Here is a 14,333-nt window from a genome sequence, read left to right on the forward strand (position 1 = left end):
AGGCAAAAAAAAAGGCTGCACTCAGGCATATGGAGGTTCCCAGGCTAGGGGTCAAATCAGAGCTACAGCTGCTGGCCTACGCCACAGCCACAGCAACACCAGATCTGAGCCATGTCTTCAGCCTACACCACAGCTCACAGCAACGCCAGATCCTTAACCCACTGAGCGAGGCCAGGGATTGAACCTGCAACCTCATGGTTCCTAATCGGATTTGTTTCTTCTGTGCCACGATGGGCACTCCAAGACCACATCTTAATTGTCCTCACTACAAAGAAGAAATGGTAATTATGTGACACAGTAGGGTTAGTGTTAACCAATGCTACAGTGGTAATCATATTGCAATATAGTCATCCCTTGGTGTCTGTGGAGGATTGGCTGCAGGACCCCCTTTGATACCAAAATCGGCAGATGCTCAAGTCCCTTATATAAAATACTGAGGGCAGTATGGTTGACCCTCCATATCTGTGAGTTCCGTATGCAACTGCAGATTCAACCAACTGTGGATCAAACTTCAGACTTTGGAGGGCCAACTATAAAGGTATAGGAACAACTCAATGTACCTCTTAAGCTTACATAATGCTATAGGTCAAATTATTTCTCCAAAAAGGAGGGGGGGGAACATGCAGGCTTTGGAACCTGACTGCCTTGTTTCACATCTCAGCTCTGTCACTTTCTAGCTGTGTGACTTTGGGCAACTCACCTAACCTCTCTGTGCCTTAGTTTCCTCATTTGTATAATGGGGACAGAGTGTCTACCTTACAAGGCTGCTATGAGATTAAATGAGATAATGCATAGAAGGTACTCAGTAGTATTAGCCATTATGAAAATGATAAGTTCAGATTACAGTATAAGTCCTATTTTTATTTGTTTCTCCTATTTGCTCTAAGTTCTAAAACTGAAACTGAAAAACAATGGTATGTCTGGAGCCCCCAGTGAGTCCTGAGGAGAAAATCACCACCTGTTATTAACTAGGCAGAGGGTTTATGGAAGCACAGAGAAGCCATAGAGTGGCTGTGGCTGTCAGGTGTTCATTAGCGATTAGGAGTATGGTTTTTAGCAATGGTTCTCAAACTTTAGTGAGCCACTTGGAAGGCTCATTAAAACATAGATTGCCAGTCTCCACTTTCAGAGTTTCTAACATAGATCTGAGGTGGGACCTGAGAAGTTAAGCTTCTGAGAAGTTCCCAGGGGTGCTGCTGCTGCTAATCTGGAAATGGGTATGGAGAACTACTGAGAAAAGAGCCTTGAATTTCGTTGAAAGAAGCCTGATTTCTGGTGCTGGAAGCATTTGCCACTGGATAAGGAGCAATTAAGGCATCTCCACTTTGCTGTTTGATAGGCACCTCTCCCTTACCATGTCCAAGGAGAACTCTTGATTTCTACATCTGCTCCCTCCTGCAAAGCTATGCTTTCCAGTTCACTTACTGGTCCCACCATTCACTAAGTTCCTCAGACCAAAAATCCTGACGTCTTTGATTCTTTTTTTTTTTTTTTTTTTTGTCTTTTTGCCATTTCTCGGGCCGCTCTCGCGGCATATGGAGGTTCCCAGGCTAGGGGTCTAATCAGAGCTGTAACCACCGGCCTACACTAGAGCCACAGCATCGCAGGATCTGAGCCGCGTCTGCAACCTACACCACAGCTCACGGCAACGCCGGATTGTTAACCCACTGAGCAAGGGCAGGGACCGAACCCGCAACCTCATGGTTCCTAGTCGGATTGGTTAACCACTGCGCCACGACGGGAACTTCTGATTCTTTTTCTCTTCTGGCCGCATCCAGTTCATCAGCAAGTCCTGTTGGCTCATCACCATGCATCCTGAATCTGAGCTCTTCTTACCACTTCTACCCCTACTGCCAGGATCAAACCGAGTCCTCTCTTGCCGGGACTACTGCTGTACCTTCCTAATTGGTCCTTCTAGCTTCTCTTCTTGCCCCTGCATAGACCTCTCATTTGTAATTAGTGGAAAATCCAAACTATCCAGGCCCTTCATTGTTGGAAAGATAGGCCAAGTTAAGGCCTGATCTTCTTTTTGACTGCACGCATGGCATACAGAAATTCCTGGGCCAGGGATCGAACCCGAACCACAGCAGTGACAACTTCATAGTCCTTAACCCACTGAGCTACCAAGGGAGCTCCTTGGTTCTGATCTTTATCCCAAGAGCAGTGGGATGCCATTTGGAGGTTGGTGAGGCTGTGACATGATCAGATTTGCATGTATAAAAATATTACTTTGGGAGTTCCCATCGTGGCTCAGTGGTTAACATATCTGACTAGGAACCACGAGGTTGCGGGTTCGATTGCTGGCCTTTCTCATTGGTTTAAGGATCTGGCATTGCCGTGAGCTGTGATGTAGCTCGGATCCTGAGTTGCTATGGCTGTGGTGCAGGCCAGCAGCTGCAGCTCCACTTCAACCCCTAGCCTGGGAACTTCCATGTGCTGTAGGTGTGGCCATTAAAAAAATATATAACTTTGGTTGCCCTGAGGGAAATGGCTTAGACCAATGTTTTCAACAGCTAGGGACACAGTTGGTGTTTCGGGTGGGTGAATTCTGGGTTGTACTAGAATCCAGGCAAATACCCTTTCCACGTATACCTACACATTTCCAAGCACTCAATCCCCTTTTCCCCCATCAGAGTGAGTATCAGTTGACACAGATTTGAACTACATGGGTCCACCTCTACACAGAATTTGTGCTGTGGTACTGCACCGTCTCTGATTGGTTGACTCCTTGGATGCAGGACCACAAATATGGAGGGCTGACTATAAAGTTATACCTGGATTTTCAACTGGGAATAGAGTCAGTGCCCACCCCTATTGTTCAGGGATCAGCTAGTTAGTTGAAGGCTACTGCAATTAGTAGAGAAAGAGGCCATGATGGCTTGGACTAGGGCAATGACAATAGAGGACAATTTGGGGAATATCTATAGGACTTGGTAAATCACTTGGGGAGTAAGGGAGAAGGAGGTGCCAAGGAGGTGTCACTCAGGTTTCTGGCCTAGGTGGTCATATCCTTAGAGAAAAGGCCACATTTTCAGGACAAAGTACTAGTTTCTCCATGCTAAATTTCTGTTTTTTTTTTTTAATTGGGTTTTTTTTTGTTTTTTTTTGTCTTTTTGCCTGGGGTGGTTCCCAGGCTAGGGGTCTAATTGGAGCTGTAGCCGCTGGCCTACGCCAGAGCCACAGCAACTCGGAATCCCAGCTGTGTCTGCAACCTACACCACAGCTCACGACCACGCCGGATCCTTAAGTGAGGGATCCCAGGAATCGAAACCACAACTTCATGGTTCCTAGTCAGATTCGTTAACCACTGACCCACGATGGGAACTCCTCAATTTCCATATCTATGAAATGAGAGGTTTGGGTTAAGTGAGCTCTGAGACTCTTAACCAGTTCTGAAGGTGAGTGTTAACATTTAAACTTAACCAACTCAGACTTGTATGGTGGCTAAGTCTGTTGCCCGTCACTCACAAAGGCACGATTGACAGGTAAGAGTAGATGGGAAGGGTGCTAAAGCTGGGCTTGTGCTCTTGAAAGTAAGTGAATTGCTGACCCCGCTGAACATCAGGAATGTTAAAAATTGTAGCCTGGGGAGTTCTCGTCGTGGCGCAGTGGTTAACGAATCTGACTAGGAACCATGAGGTTGCTGGTTCAGTCCCTGGCTTTGCTCAGTGGGTTAATGATCCGGCGTTGCCATGAGCTGTGGTGTAGGTCACAGACATGGCTCGGATCCCAAGTTGCTGTGGCCCTGGCATAGGCTGGTGGTTACAGCTCCGATTCGACCCCTAGCCTGGGAACCTCCCACATGCCGCGGGAGCGGCCCAAGAAATGGCAAAAAGACAAAAAAAAAAAAAAAAAAAATTGTAGCCTGTTAGTATTTGACTCTAAGAGCACTGCTGGTGAGGAAATTGAAACTGAAGCCAGAGAGGGAACGTGATGTGCCCCAAATCACACTGCAGATTTCCTGGCTCCTGGTTCATATTCGGCTACTGCTTTCCCTTCCCTCAGTCTCTGCTAAGATTAAGACACCCTCTGCCCAAGCACCTCATCCAGTCAAAGGGTGTGGACACTTTCAGTAAAAAGATGTGGATGAGGAGTTCCCTCTGCAGCACAGTGGGTTGAGGACCTGACTGCAGCAGCTAGGGTTGCTGTAGAGGTTTGGGTTTAATTCCTGGCCTGGCGCAGTGGGTTGGGTTAAGGATCCTGCATTACTGCAGCTGTGGCGTAGGTTGCAGCTATAGCTCAGATTTGATCCCTGGCCAGAGAACTTCCACATGCTTTGGGTGCAGCCAAAAAAAAAAAGGGATGTGGATGAGATTTGTAATAGGCAAACAAATGTGAGCCAAAGCCTGGCCCGTTTCCCACAATCTTATTTCCAGTCCTTCTGGATGGGCTTCTCCCTCTTTTTAAGCAACAGTGTTTATTGTTAAAGCCAAGGAGCTCTTTTCACATCCAGTGAAGTTGAAAAAAGTGTCTAATTACTTGAATGACTTAGGAGCGCATAGATTTTTAACTGAAACCTTCTCTGTCATTTGTTGTTTTTTTTTAATAACATTAATGATCTGATCGTAGACTTGGTGTGATAGTCCCAGCCTGTCTGGGCAGGTACGTCACACTCTATTCTTAGAGTGGAAATGCTGTACTGATAAAGTCAGTGACTAGGAGATACTAAATTTTCACTGGAACAGCGTCGTAGATCCCAGTTCTGAGAGACTTCCATTCCACCTAGTGTGTGAACCTGCATTGATTGCCAGCGTATTTGACTTTAAATTGGAAAGCTCTGTTACCATGTTTGCTTTAGCTCCTCTCTCAGTGCTGAGCAAACACCTGTTGACTTTTCCTTCCACGCGTTTTGCACTGTTCCGACTTACATAAACCAGCTCTGCCAAGACATTGTTTGGTTTGTTAAAGAGAATGACAGAGGTTGACTGAGACTTTTGCTTCATTTTCCCTTAGTTACAGTTCAGCTCATGACATTCTTTTTTCTCTGGGATGCAATGTGATTGCCTCTTTTTTTTTTTAGGTCCGGCTAGACCGGAGTCAGCTTCAACAGAGGCCTGGGTTTTGTATAGTTTTAGCCTTGACTCACTAAGTATTGTTAAGTGCCTGCTGATGTGTGTCACGCTCTGCCCCTCCGTGGTATGGGGACTACAGAAAAAGACATGGTGTCACCACTGCTCTCTAGAAGCTGAAAATCTGCCTGGCACTGCAGCTTCCTCTGGTGAGGATGCTGTGTAGTATTGTCTTTCTGGTTTTTCCACATAGCATATGTTATTTTTGTAATCAGGAAAACTTAAAAGCAGAGCTGGGTGAAAATTCATTGTGAGAAAAGCAAGATGTAGACCGATATGCCCAGTGTGTAGTCTTTTATGTAAAGTTTTAAAACAAGAAAATTGTATGTTTATGGATAACATGCGTATGTGTAAAAGTATACAAACATGGAGTTCCCGTTGTGGCTCAGCAGAAACGAATCCGACTAGGAACCATAAGGTTTCGGGTTCAATCCCTGGCCTCACTCTGGGTTAAGTAAGGATCCGGCGTTGCCATGAGCTGTGGTGTAGGTGGCAGACGCGGCTCAGATCCCGAGTTGCTGTGGCTGTGGCGTAGGCCGGCAGATACAGCTTCGATTGGACCCCTAGCCTGGGAACCTCCATATGCTGAAGGTGCGGCCCTAAAAAGACAAAAAGACCAAAAAAAAAAAAAAAAAGTATGCAAACAGATGGGAAAGGATTCATACCCACTTCAGGATAGTGGTTACCTCTTCAGGATAGAAAGGGGAACAAGGACTAGGGACTGCAGTTGGACTTCAGAAGTCTCTCTAATGCTCTATTTTCTTTAAAAAAAAAAAAAAAGAGAGAGAGAGAAAGAAATATGACAGAGTTCCTGCTGTGGCTTAGCAGGTTCAGGATCTAGCCTTGTCTCTGCAGCAGTTGGGGTTTGATCCCCAGCCTGGCACAGTGAGTTGAGGATCTGACATAGCTGCAGCTGTGGCTTGGATTTGATCCCTGGCCTGGGAGCTTCCGTATGCCTTGGGTGCAGCTGCAAAATAAAAATGTGACAAGTGTTAACATTTGTTAAATCAGATTGATGGGTTAATAGATGTTTGCTATATTTTTCTTTGTACTTCATGTTTGAAAATGTGAATCAAATGTCTTTTGCTCTTATTTTTTTTTTTTTTGTCTTTTGTCTTTTTAGGGCCACACCCATGGCATATGGAGGTTCCCAGCCTAGGGGTCTAATTGGAGCTGTAGCCGCCAGCCTACACCACAGCCACAGCAACGCCAGATCCGAGCCACATCTGCAACCTACATCACAGCTCAGGGCAACACCAGATCCTTAACCCACTGAGCAAGGCCAGAGATCGAACCGGCAACCCCATGGTTCCTAGTCGGATTGTTTCCCCTGCACCACAATGGGAACTGCAAATGTCTTTTACTCTTGTGGTAGAACAAATGTGTTTTGTTTTTATTTTTAAAATAAATTTTACTGAAGTATAATTGACTTTACAAAGTTGTGTTAGTTTCAGGTGCATAGCAAAGTAAATCAGTTAAACATATAATTCCTTTTCAGATTCTTTTCCCATATAGCTTAGAGCAGATGTATTTTAAATTTGTGTTGGAGAGATCAGTCAGCCAGCCATGGAATTAAATAATACTCCAAGTAGCATTTATGATTTAGCATCAAAGTCAGTCATAAATATAGTGTGATACCATTTATATAAAGTTTTTAAAGCTTGCAAAACAATACCATGTATTGTTTAGGGATACATACCTAGAAAATGTAAAAACAAAAATGAGCGTGAAAAATGCCAGATTCAGTAAAATGGTTTCCTGGGAAGGGAGAGAGGGTTGTGCCAGGGTTTCAATTCCATAATGTCTTCCTTTTTGCTCCCTCCTTGCCTCCCTTTCTTCCTTTCTTTTTTAAGGCTGCATACATATGGAAGTTCCCTGGGCTAGGGGTTGAATCAGAGCTGCAGCTGCAGCCATGGCAACACCTGATCCAAGCCGTATCTACAACCTACCCCACAGCTCAAGGCAACGTGGGATCCTTAACTCACTGAGCAAGGCCAGGGACTCAACTGAATCCTCACAGACACTGTAGGATTCTTAACCTGCTGAGCCGCAACAGGAACTCCATAATATCTTATTTCTAATGTAGGTGTTGAGCATCTACCTGGTGTTATCATAATACACCTTATATTATGGTCTAAATTTGGTTAATTTTTTTTGAGTTTTTGTTTTTTTGCCTTTTTTTAGGACTGCACCTTCGGCATATGGAGGTTCCCAGGCTAGGGGTCGAATTGGAGCCACAGCCAGCCACAGCAATGCTGGATCCTTAACCTACTGAGCGAGGCCAGGGATAAAACCCACAACCTCATGGTTCTTAGTCAGATTTGTTTCCGCTGTGCCATGACAAGAACTCCCTAGAGTTTATTTTTAAAATGCAATGTAAGCCCTGATTAGAAGGCATGGGCTAGTGAATGCCGAGGCTCAGAGAAAGTCCCATTGGAGAGAATGTGAAGGGAACGTTTCAGGAGGGATATATGTGGTTTTGAAAAGGAGAAGAGAGATGAGCCCAGTTTAGTATTTAAGGTACATTTGGAAGGTGAAGTGGAGACTGGCCTGCTCTAGAGTTGGGTTTGGGTTTGGGAGGAGATGATGGTGCAGGTTGATAAGTGAATTATTACCAGGAAATTGAGCACCTTTGTCACCAGGCTCTTTCAGTCTGTTTTCATTTTGTCTCTGTGATCATCTGGGTTTCTCTTCCTTTTCTAACTCCTTGCCTCTCCTTTTTGAGATTCCATAAACTGATAAATTATACAAAGTGTTCCAAGTACAGATACTTCGTGGTTTAGTTGAAGAATATGTTAGGTCAGTTTAGGCTCTGATAACCTTTGCTGATAAAGTCAATCATTTATTTTGGCCTTTCTGGCTGTGCCAGTACATTGGGCTGACTTTTTTTGGGTTTTTTGTTTTTGTTTTTTTGACCACAGCATACATTGGCCTGATGTGGATTCTTAGTTCCCAGATTGGGGATTGAACCCAGGCTGCAGGGGTGAAAGCACCGACTTCTTTTTTTTTTTTTTTTTTTTTTGACTTTTGCCATTTCTTGGGCCACTCCCGCATAATATGGAGGTTCCCAGGCTAGGGGTCGAATCGGAGCTGTAGCCGCCAGCCTACGCCAGAGCCACAGCAACGCAGGATCCGAGCCGCGACTGCGACCTACACCACAGCTCACAGCAATGCTGGATCGTTAACCCACTGAGCAAGGGCAGGGATCAAACCCGCAACCTCATGGTTCCTAGTCGGATTCGTTAACTACTGAGTCAAGACAGGAACTCCAGCACCAACTTCTAACCACCGACTTCTAACCAGGGACTCCCCTGGGCTGACGTCTTTAAAAAATATTCTGCCGTAATGTTAAGATCCTTTTCCTGGGTGGTTATTGATGGCTTTGGCCCTTAAACCTGCACAGTCAGGATTTTTTTTTTCTGCATGGATTACTGGCAGGTGGTAATACACTCTCTCTCTCTCTCTCTCTGTCTCTCTCTCTGTCTCTCTCTCTCTTTTTTTTTTTTTTTTTTTTAAATAAGGTAGTACTCTTTATGGAGAGAATCTAAGCATTCTTATTTTTCTACCTAGTCACCCAACCAACCCAGCTTGCCCACTGAGATCTTCCTGCAGAGTTAATTCTCTGATCTTTATATTTTACTAACGTAGAAGCTTGTGGACTTGGAGAGTTCAAGTGTACTCATCTTAGAGTATTTGCAAACATTAAAATATAAATCAGTGGCCCTTTGGATTTTCTAGTTTGTGTTTTTTGCTTTGTTTAAACTTTCTCTAAGGCAAACTTTCCTATATTTTCTTCTTCTTTTTTTTTTTTTCTTTTTAGGGTCGTACCTGCAGCACATGGAGGTTCCCAGGCTAAGAGTTGAATCGGAGCTGTAGTCGCCAGCCTATACCACAGCCACAGCAATGCCAGATCTAAGCCACATCTGTGACCTACACCACAGCTTACAGCAACGCCAGATCCTAAGCCCACTGAGGCCAGGGATCAAACCTGCATCCTCATGGACTCTAGTCAGATTCATTTCTGCTGTGCCACAGTGGGAGCTCTCTACTATATTCTTTGTTCCTCCTATTTTCCTCTTCTTCTTCTTTTTTTTTTTTTTTTTTTTTTTTTTGCTTTTTAGGCCCGCACCCACAGCATATGGAGGTTCCCAGGCTAGAGGTCGCATAGGAGTTACAGCTGCCAGCCTACTACACCATAGCCACAGCAACACCAGATCTGAGCCGTGTCTGTGACCTACACCACAGCTCACGGCAGCGTCAGATCCTTAACCCGTTGAGTGAGGCCAGGGGTCAAACCCACATCCTCATGATCCTAGTTGGGTTCGTTAACCACTGAGCAACGATAAGAATGCCTTATTTTCTCTTCTTTTCCTCTGCCTGGGAAACTCTAAACATGTTCAAGTAGTATTTGTATTTCTGTAATGTTTGTTTACAAGTTACTTAGCCTTTCAGAGAAGTTTAGGGAGTAGAGATTCTTAAAGCTACAAAAGTCAGGACCATTATCCGTAACTAAAGATCATACATAAGAATATTCCATTTGGAATCTTAGTAGAAATGAATGTGAAATGATTGAATTGGTTTAGTAGAAATGAATGTGAAAATGATTGAATTGGCTACATTTTTATTTAAAAGCAATCTTAGGATCACATCTGTTAGGTTAAAGAAGGTACTTGGTAAACTTGTTTTATTTTCTAAATGTTGGGTAAAGAGTAAATTACAAAAATGGGAGGGAAGATGAAAACCAGCATTTCATGGGCACTGAGTTTGTGCCAGGCAGTGTTCACCTCACCACCTGCTAGTGTTACTACCTGCATGAATTGTGCTAAAGGGCTTTTTACACATTGTTCTGTTTAAACCTCCCAACTCTCTTAAGATTGTGTAATTTCTTATAAAGGTGATCATGTACACAATACTAATTCGGAAAGGTACAAAAAGGTTTGCACTGAAAACTAAGTTTCTGCCACGGGGCCGTTCTTCCTAATCACTGCTGCCGGTGTCGTGTGTGTTCTTTTAGAGATACTGTATGAGTACATAGTCCTGATCCGATATAAATATGTGGATATGGTTTGTTTTTGTTTTTGCTTTTTTTAGGGCACCCACAGCATATGGAAGTTCTCAGGTTAAGGGTGGAATCGGGGCTGTAGATGCTGGCCTATGCCACAACCTCAGCCATGTCAGATCTGAGCTGAGTCTGCCCCCTGCACCACTGAGCAAGGCTAGGGATTGAACCTGCATCCTCATGGGTACTAGTCAGATTCGTTCTGCTGCACTACGAGGGAACTCCCCCTCTTTCTTTTTAATTGTGAACTTTTTTTTGGTGGGGGGCCACACCTGCTGCATGAGGAATTTCTCAGGCCAATGCTTGCCAAACAATGCCAGATCCTTAACCCATGGAGCCCCCAGGGAACTTCTTCTTCTCCCCCTCCCCTGCTTTTGGCCACCCCCATAGGATATGGAAGTTCCTAGGCCAGGGATTGAATCCAAGCCAGAGCTGCAATCTGTGCCACAGCTATGGCAATATAAGATCTTTAACCCACTACACCAGGCCAGGCTAGGGATCAAACTGGTGCCTCCACAGAGACAAGCTGGATTATTAACCCACTGTACCACAGCAGAACTCCACCAGGGAACTCCTAATTGTGAAGTAGTACAGAAAAAAAAAAGTACATAAAGCAATTGTGTGGTACAACTTGATAAGTAATCACAAAGCAAACACCCCAGAAGCCACCTGTGTCTGTTCTCTATCACACCGCCTTCCTTCCTTATAGAGATAACCACATCCTATTATGTTAATCGCTCCTTGCTTTTTTTTAAATATTGTTACTAATATGGGGCATTGCATTCCTAAACAATAGAAATCATTTTTGCCATTTTTTCCCTATATATAAAAATAGAATTATACAGTATTTACTCTTTTATTCTTTGATTGTTTTTTGGCTTAACATGACATTTATAGATTCATTCATGTAACTTGCTGCCTTCATATATTTAAGTTACTATAAAGTATTCTATTGTATGAGTAAATGACATTTTATTTCTCTGTTGATGGAAATTTGGGTTATTTCTAGTTTGGGGCTGAAAGGAATCATAATGCTTTGAGTAGTTTTATATGTGTCTCCTGGTACACATATGTAGACATTTCTCTAAAGAGGAGTAATTTGGCAGTGAGAAGACTGGGTTGTAGGGTATGCATGTTTTGTTTTTCCTAGATATGGCCAGACTGTTCTTTGAAGTGTGTGAAGTCCCTTGGGTCATTCTTCCCTTGATTTGTGGTGTTGCTTCTCTTTTAGCCCAAGTGATCTTTTGGGGTAGATGATATCCCCATTTTATAGATGAGAAAACAGATTTAGAGTGGTCGGGTAGTGTAAGTTACAGGGGTAGTGGAGGCTAGAGTTGGCATTTGAACTCTGCTCTCTCCAGCCCTCAAGAAGCCTTTCCAGGCTTCCTTCTTTACAGATAGAGCTTCCCAACAGGCAGTGACGTAGAGCACTGAAACCTCACCTGGGAAGATGAATGTTCTCAAAGACTTGATTTTAAAAGAGTAGGTTCCTTTCCTTTGGCTCGAATATAGTTGTTCTCGGAGGTAACCTGTTTTTCAAAGTCCCTTCCAGTTTTGTAATGCAAATGATACTCACCCAACATATTTACTTTCTCAACAACTTACTTCTTCCTTTTTCCTTGCTCTTAGCATCCAGCCTGTATACGGAGCACAACACCCTCCTCTGGACCCTCGGCTCACCAAGAAGTAAGTCGAGATCTTTTTCCTTTCATACATGTATTTCTTCTAAAACCCTTGAACCCTCTCCCACTTTGTTGAAATGACAGTTTTCACTTTGACCTTTTTTAGCTTCTCCTCTGCTTTTTTTTTTTTTTTTAATGCTGTATTCGTGGCATATGGAAGTTCCCAGGCCAGGGCCAGGGATTGAATATGAGCCACAGCTGCGGTAGCACCCACTGCACCTGGCCAGGGATCAAACTCATGCATTTGCAGCAGCTGGAGCCACTGCAGATGGGTCTTTAACCCTCTGTGCCCCAGTGGGAACTCGTTCCTGCTCTATTTTGGATCAGAAGATGAGCAATCTTTTTCTACCTCTAAACAGCTCACTACTAAGTGGAAAGTTAACTTACATCAGAGATTTTTTTTTTCCTACTTTGGAAGCTGATACTTCCAAGGTGAGACATGCACTTTAGAAGGGTTTGGTGTTGGATTCTCTGCTTTGTGAAAAGGTCTTTGCTGATTAAATATTGTCCTGAAAATGGGTGATTGATGGCCTTCTTCTAATAGGAGATCTGGTTTCTGGGGCCCATTGCTTCTTAATATAGATAGGTTTACCCTCTGCCTCACTTACTGAGAACTATGGCAAGTAGAGTGTAACTGTGGGGCGGGCATTCTTCAGGTCCTCTTTCTCTTTGACACCCTCAAGGAAACCCAGCCAGACCATGGAGTTAAAAGCTCCCTGGAGGCTATTTCTTCTAGTAAAATTCTTTTTTATTTTTTGCTTTCTAGGGCTGCACTCACAGCATATGGAGGTTTCTAGGCTAGGGGTCGAATTGGAGCTTTAGCTGCCAGCCACAGGCACAGCAACACGAGATGCCAGCCATGTCTGCGTGACCTACGCCACAGCTCATGGCAATGCCAATCCTTAACCCACTGAGCAAGGCCGGGGTTGGAACCCACGTCCTCATGGATACCATCAGGTTTGTTAACTGCAGAGCCACGATGGGAACTCCTAGTAAAATTCTAATAAGTTATTTTCAAACACAGCTGAGACCCTAGTTAAATCCAAGATGTAAAGGTATATATTTATACCCCCACTTAATGCTTTATCACACCTGTGTCACACAGGCCCTCACTCAGCCACGATAAATTTAAATGAGGAGATGCGTCTTCTCACATGTTCTAAGAACTTTAGCCTCTGTCTTTGAGCAGGCTTAATCTTAGAGACTTATTTTTAGGAAAGCTGTCACTTGTAGTGAAAGCTGAATGATTTGGGAGGTACAGGAGACCTAGATTCTCATCTTTCTGGGGCTTGTGTAATAATATCCACTCTCTTCCCTCACAGTCAGTGGAGAAGTAAAGCTAATGTGTTTATTAAAGGGTGTTGGTTTTTTTTTTGTTTGTTTGTTTGTTTTTTTGGCTACACCCATGGCTTATGAAAGTTCCCTGGTCAGGGATCAAATCTGAGCTTTAGCTGTAACCTTTGCCACAGCTGTGGTAATGCTGGATCCTTAACCCACTGCGCCAGGCTGGGTATTGAACCCGCACCTCCACATTGACCCAAACCACTGCAGTCAGATCTTTAACCTATTTCACCATAGCAGGAACACCTATATTAAAGTATTTTGGGAGTTCCCATTGTGACTCAGCGGTAACGAACCCAACTAGTATCCATGAGGATGCGGATCAGATCCCCGGCTTCACTCAGTGAGTTAAGGATCTGGTGTTGCTGTAAGCTGTGGTGTAGGCCAGCAGGTGCAGCTCCAATTTGACCCCTAGCCTGGGAACTTCCATATGCTGCAGGTGAAGCCCTAAAAAGCAAAAAAATAAAAAAATTTTTGAAAAGTATTTTGAATACCTGGAAAATACCATATCAAATATGCATTGTCAATATTTTAATATTCTTTTAATAACTGTGTGGGGAACTTTGTATAATTCTAATTCTTTTTGCAATTTGGCCAACAGGTAGAAAGTACAGTCTTCTGAACTCTACTGTAGAAGTCTGACTGCCGTTCATTTCTGTAAAATGTGTGATTTTTTTTTTTTTTTTTTTATCTTTTTGCCATTTCTTGGGCTGCACTCGTGGCATATGGAGGTTCCCAGGCTAGGGGTCGAATTGGAGCTGTAGCTGCCAGCCTATGCCAGAGCCACAGCAACGCGGGACCCGAGCTGCGTCTGCGACCTACACCACAGCTCATGGCAACGCCGGATCATTAACCCACTGAGCAAGGGCAGGGATCGAACCCGCAACCTCATGGTTCCTAGTCGGATTCATTAACCACTGCGTCACGACGGGAACTGTAAAATGTGTGATTTTTATATTAGAAACTGCTAGAGTGTAAACTCTTGAGGGCAGGGACTTTGTTTTGTTTGCCACTATACCCTTAGTACCTAGACCAGCAGGTGGCTCATAGTAGGCATGGAGTAAATATTTATGGAATGGAGTTCCCCTTGTGGCTCAGCAGGTTAAGAACCCAACTCGTATCCATGAGGGTGCAGGTTCAACCCCTGGTCTCACTCAGTGGGTTAAGGATCCAGCATTGCCA

General features: G+C 44.0%; 1 protein-coding gene across 2 annotated transcripts in view; it reads left to right on the forward strand.

Annotated features, from left to right (window-relative positions):
- TBC1D22B (TBC1 domain family member 22B) overlaps window positions 1-14,333 on the forward strand; it is a 74,741-nt gene that overhangs the window by 4,244 nt on the left and 56,164 nt on the right. For both annotated transcript variants that reach the window (XR_014810005.1, XM_003128372.5), the window contains exon 2: window positions 11,758-11,814. Coding sequence is in view for 1 of the 2 variants with exons in the window: in XM_003128372.5 (XP_003128420.4) it covers window positions 11,758-11,814 (57 nt within the window). In the remaining variant the exon portion in view is untranslated. The remainder of the gene's footprint in view (window positions 1-11,757; window positions 11,815-14,333) is intronic.

Source organism: Sus scrofa, chromosome 7 (genome assembly GCF_054392235.1).
Source record: "Sus scrofa isolate SSC_HxYL_T2T_F1_AM1 chromosome 7, Sscrofa_HxYL_maternal_Yorkshire_Landrace_v2.0, whole genome shotgun sequence".
Lineage (NCBI taxonomy): Eukaryota > Metazoa > Chordata > Mammalia > Artiodactyla > Suidae > Sus > Sus scrofa.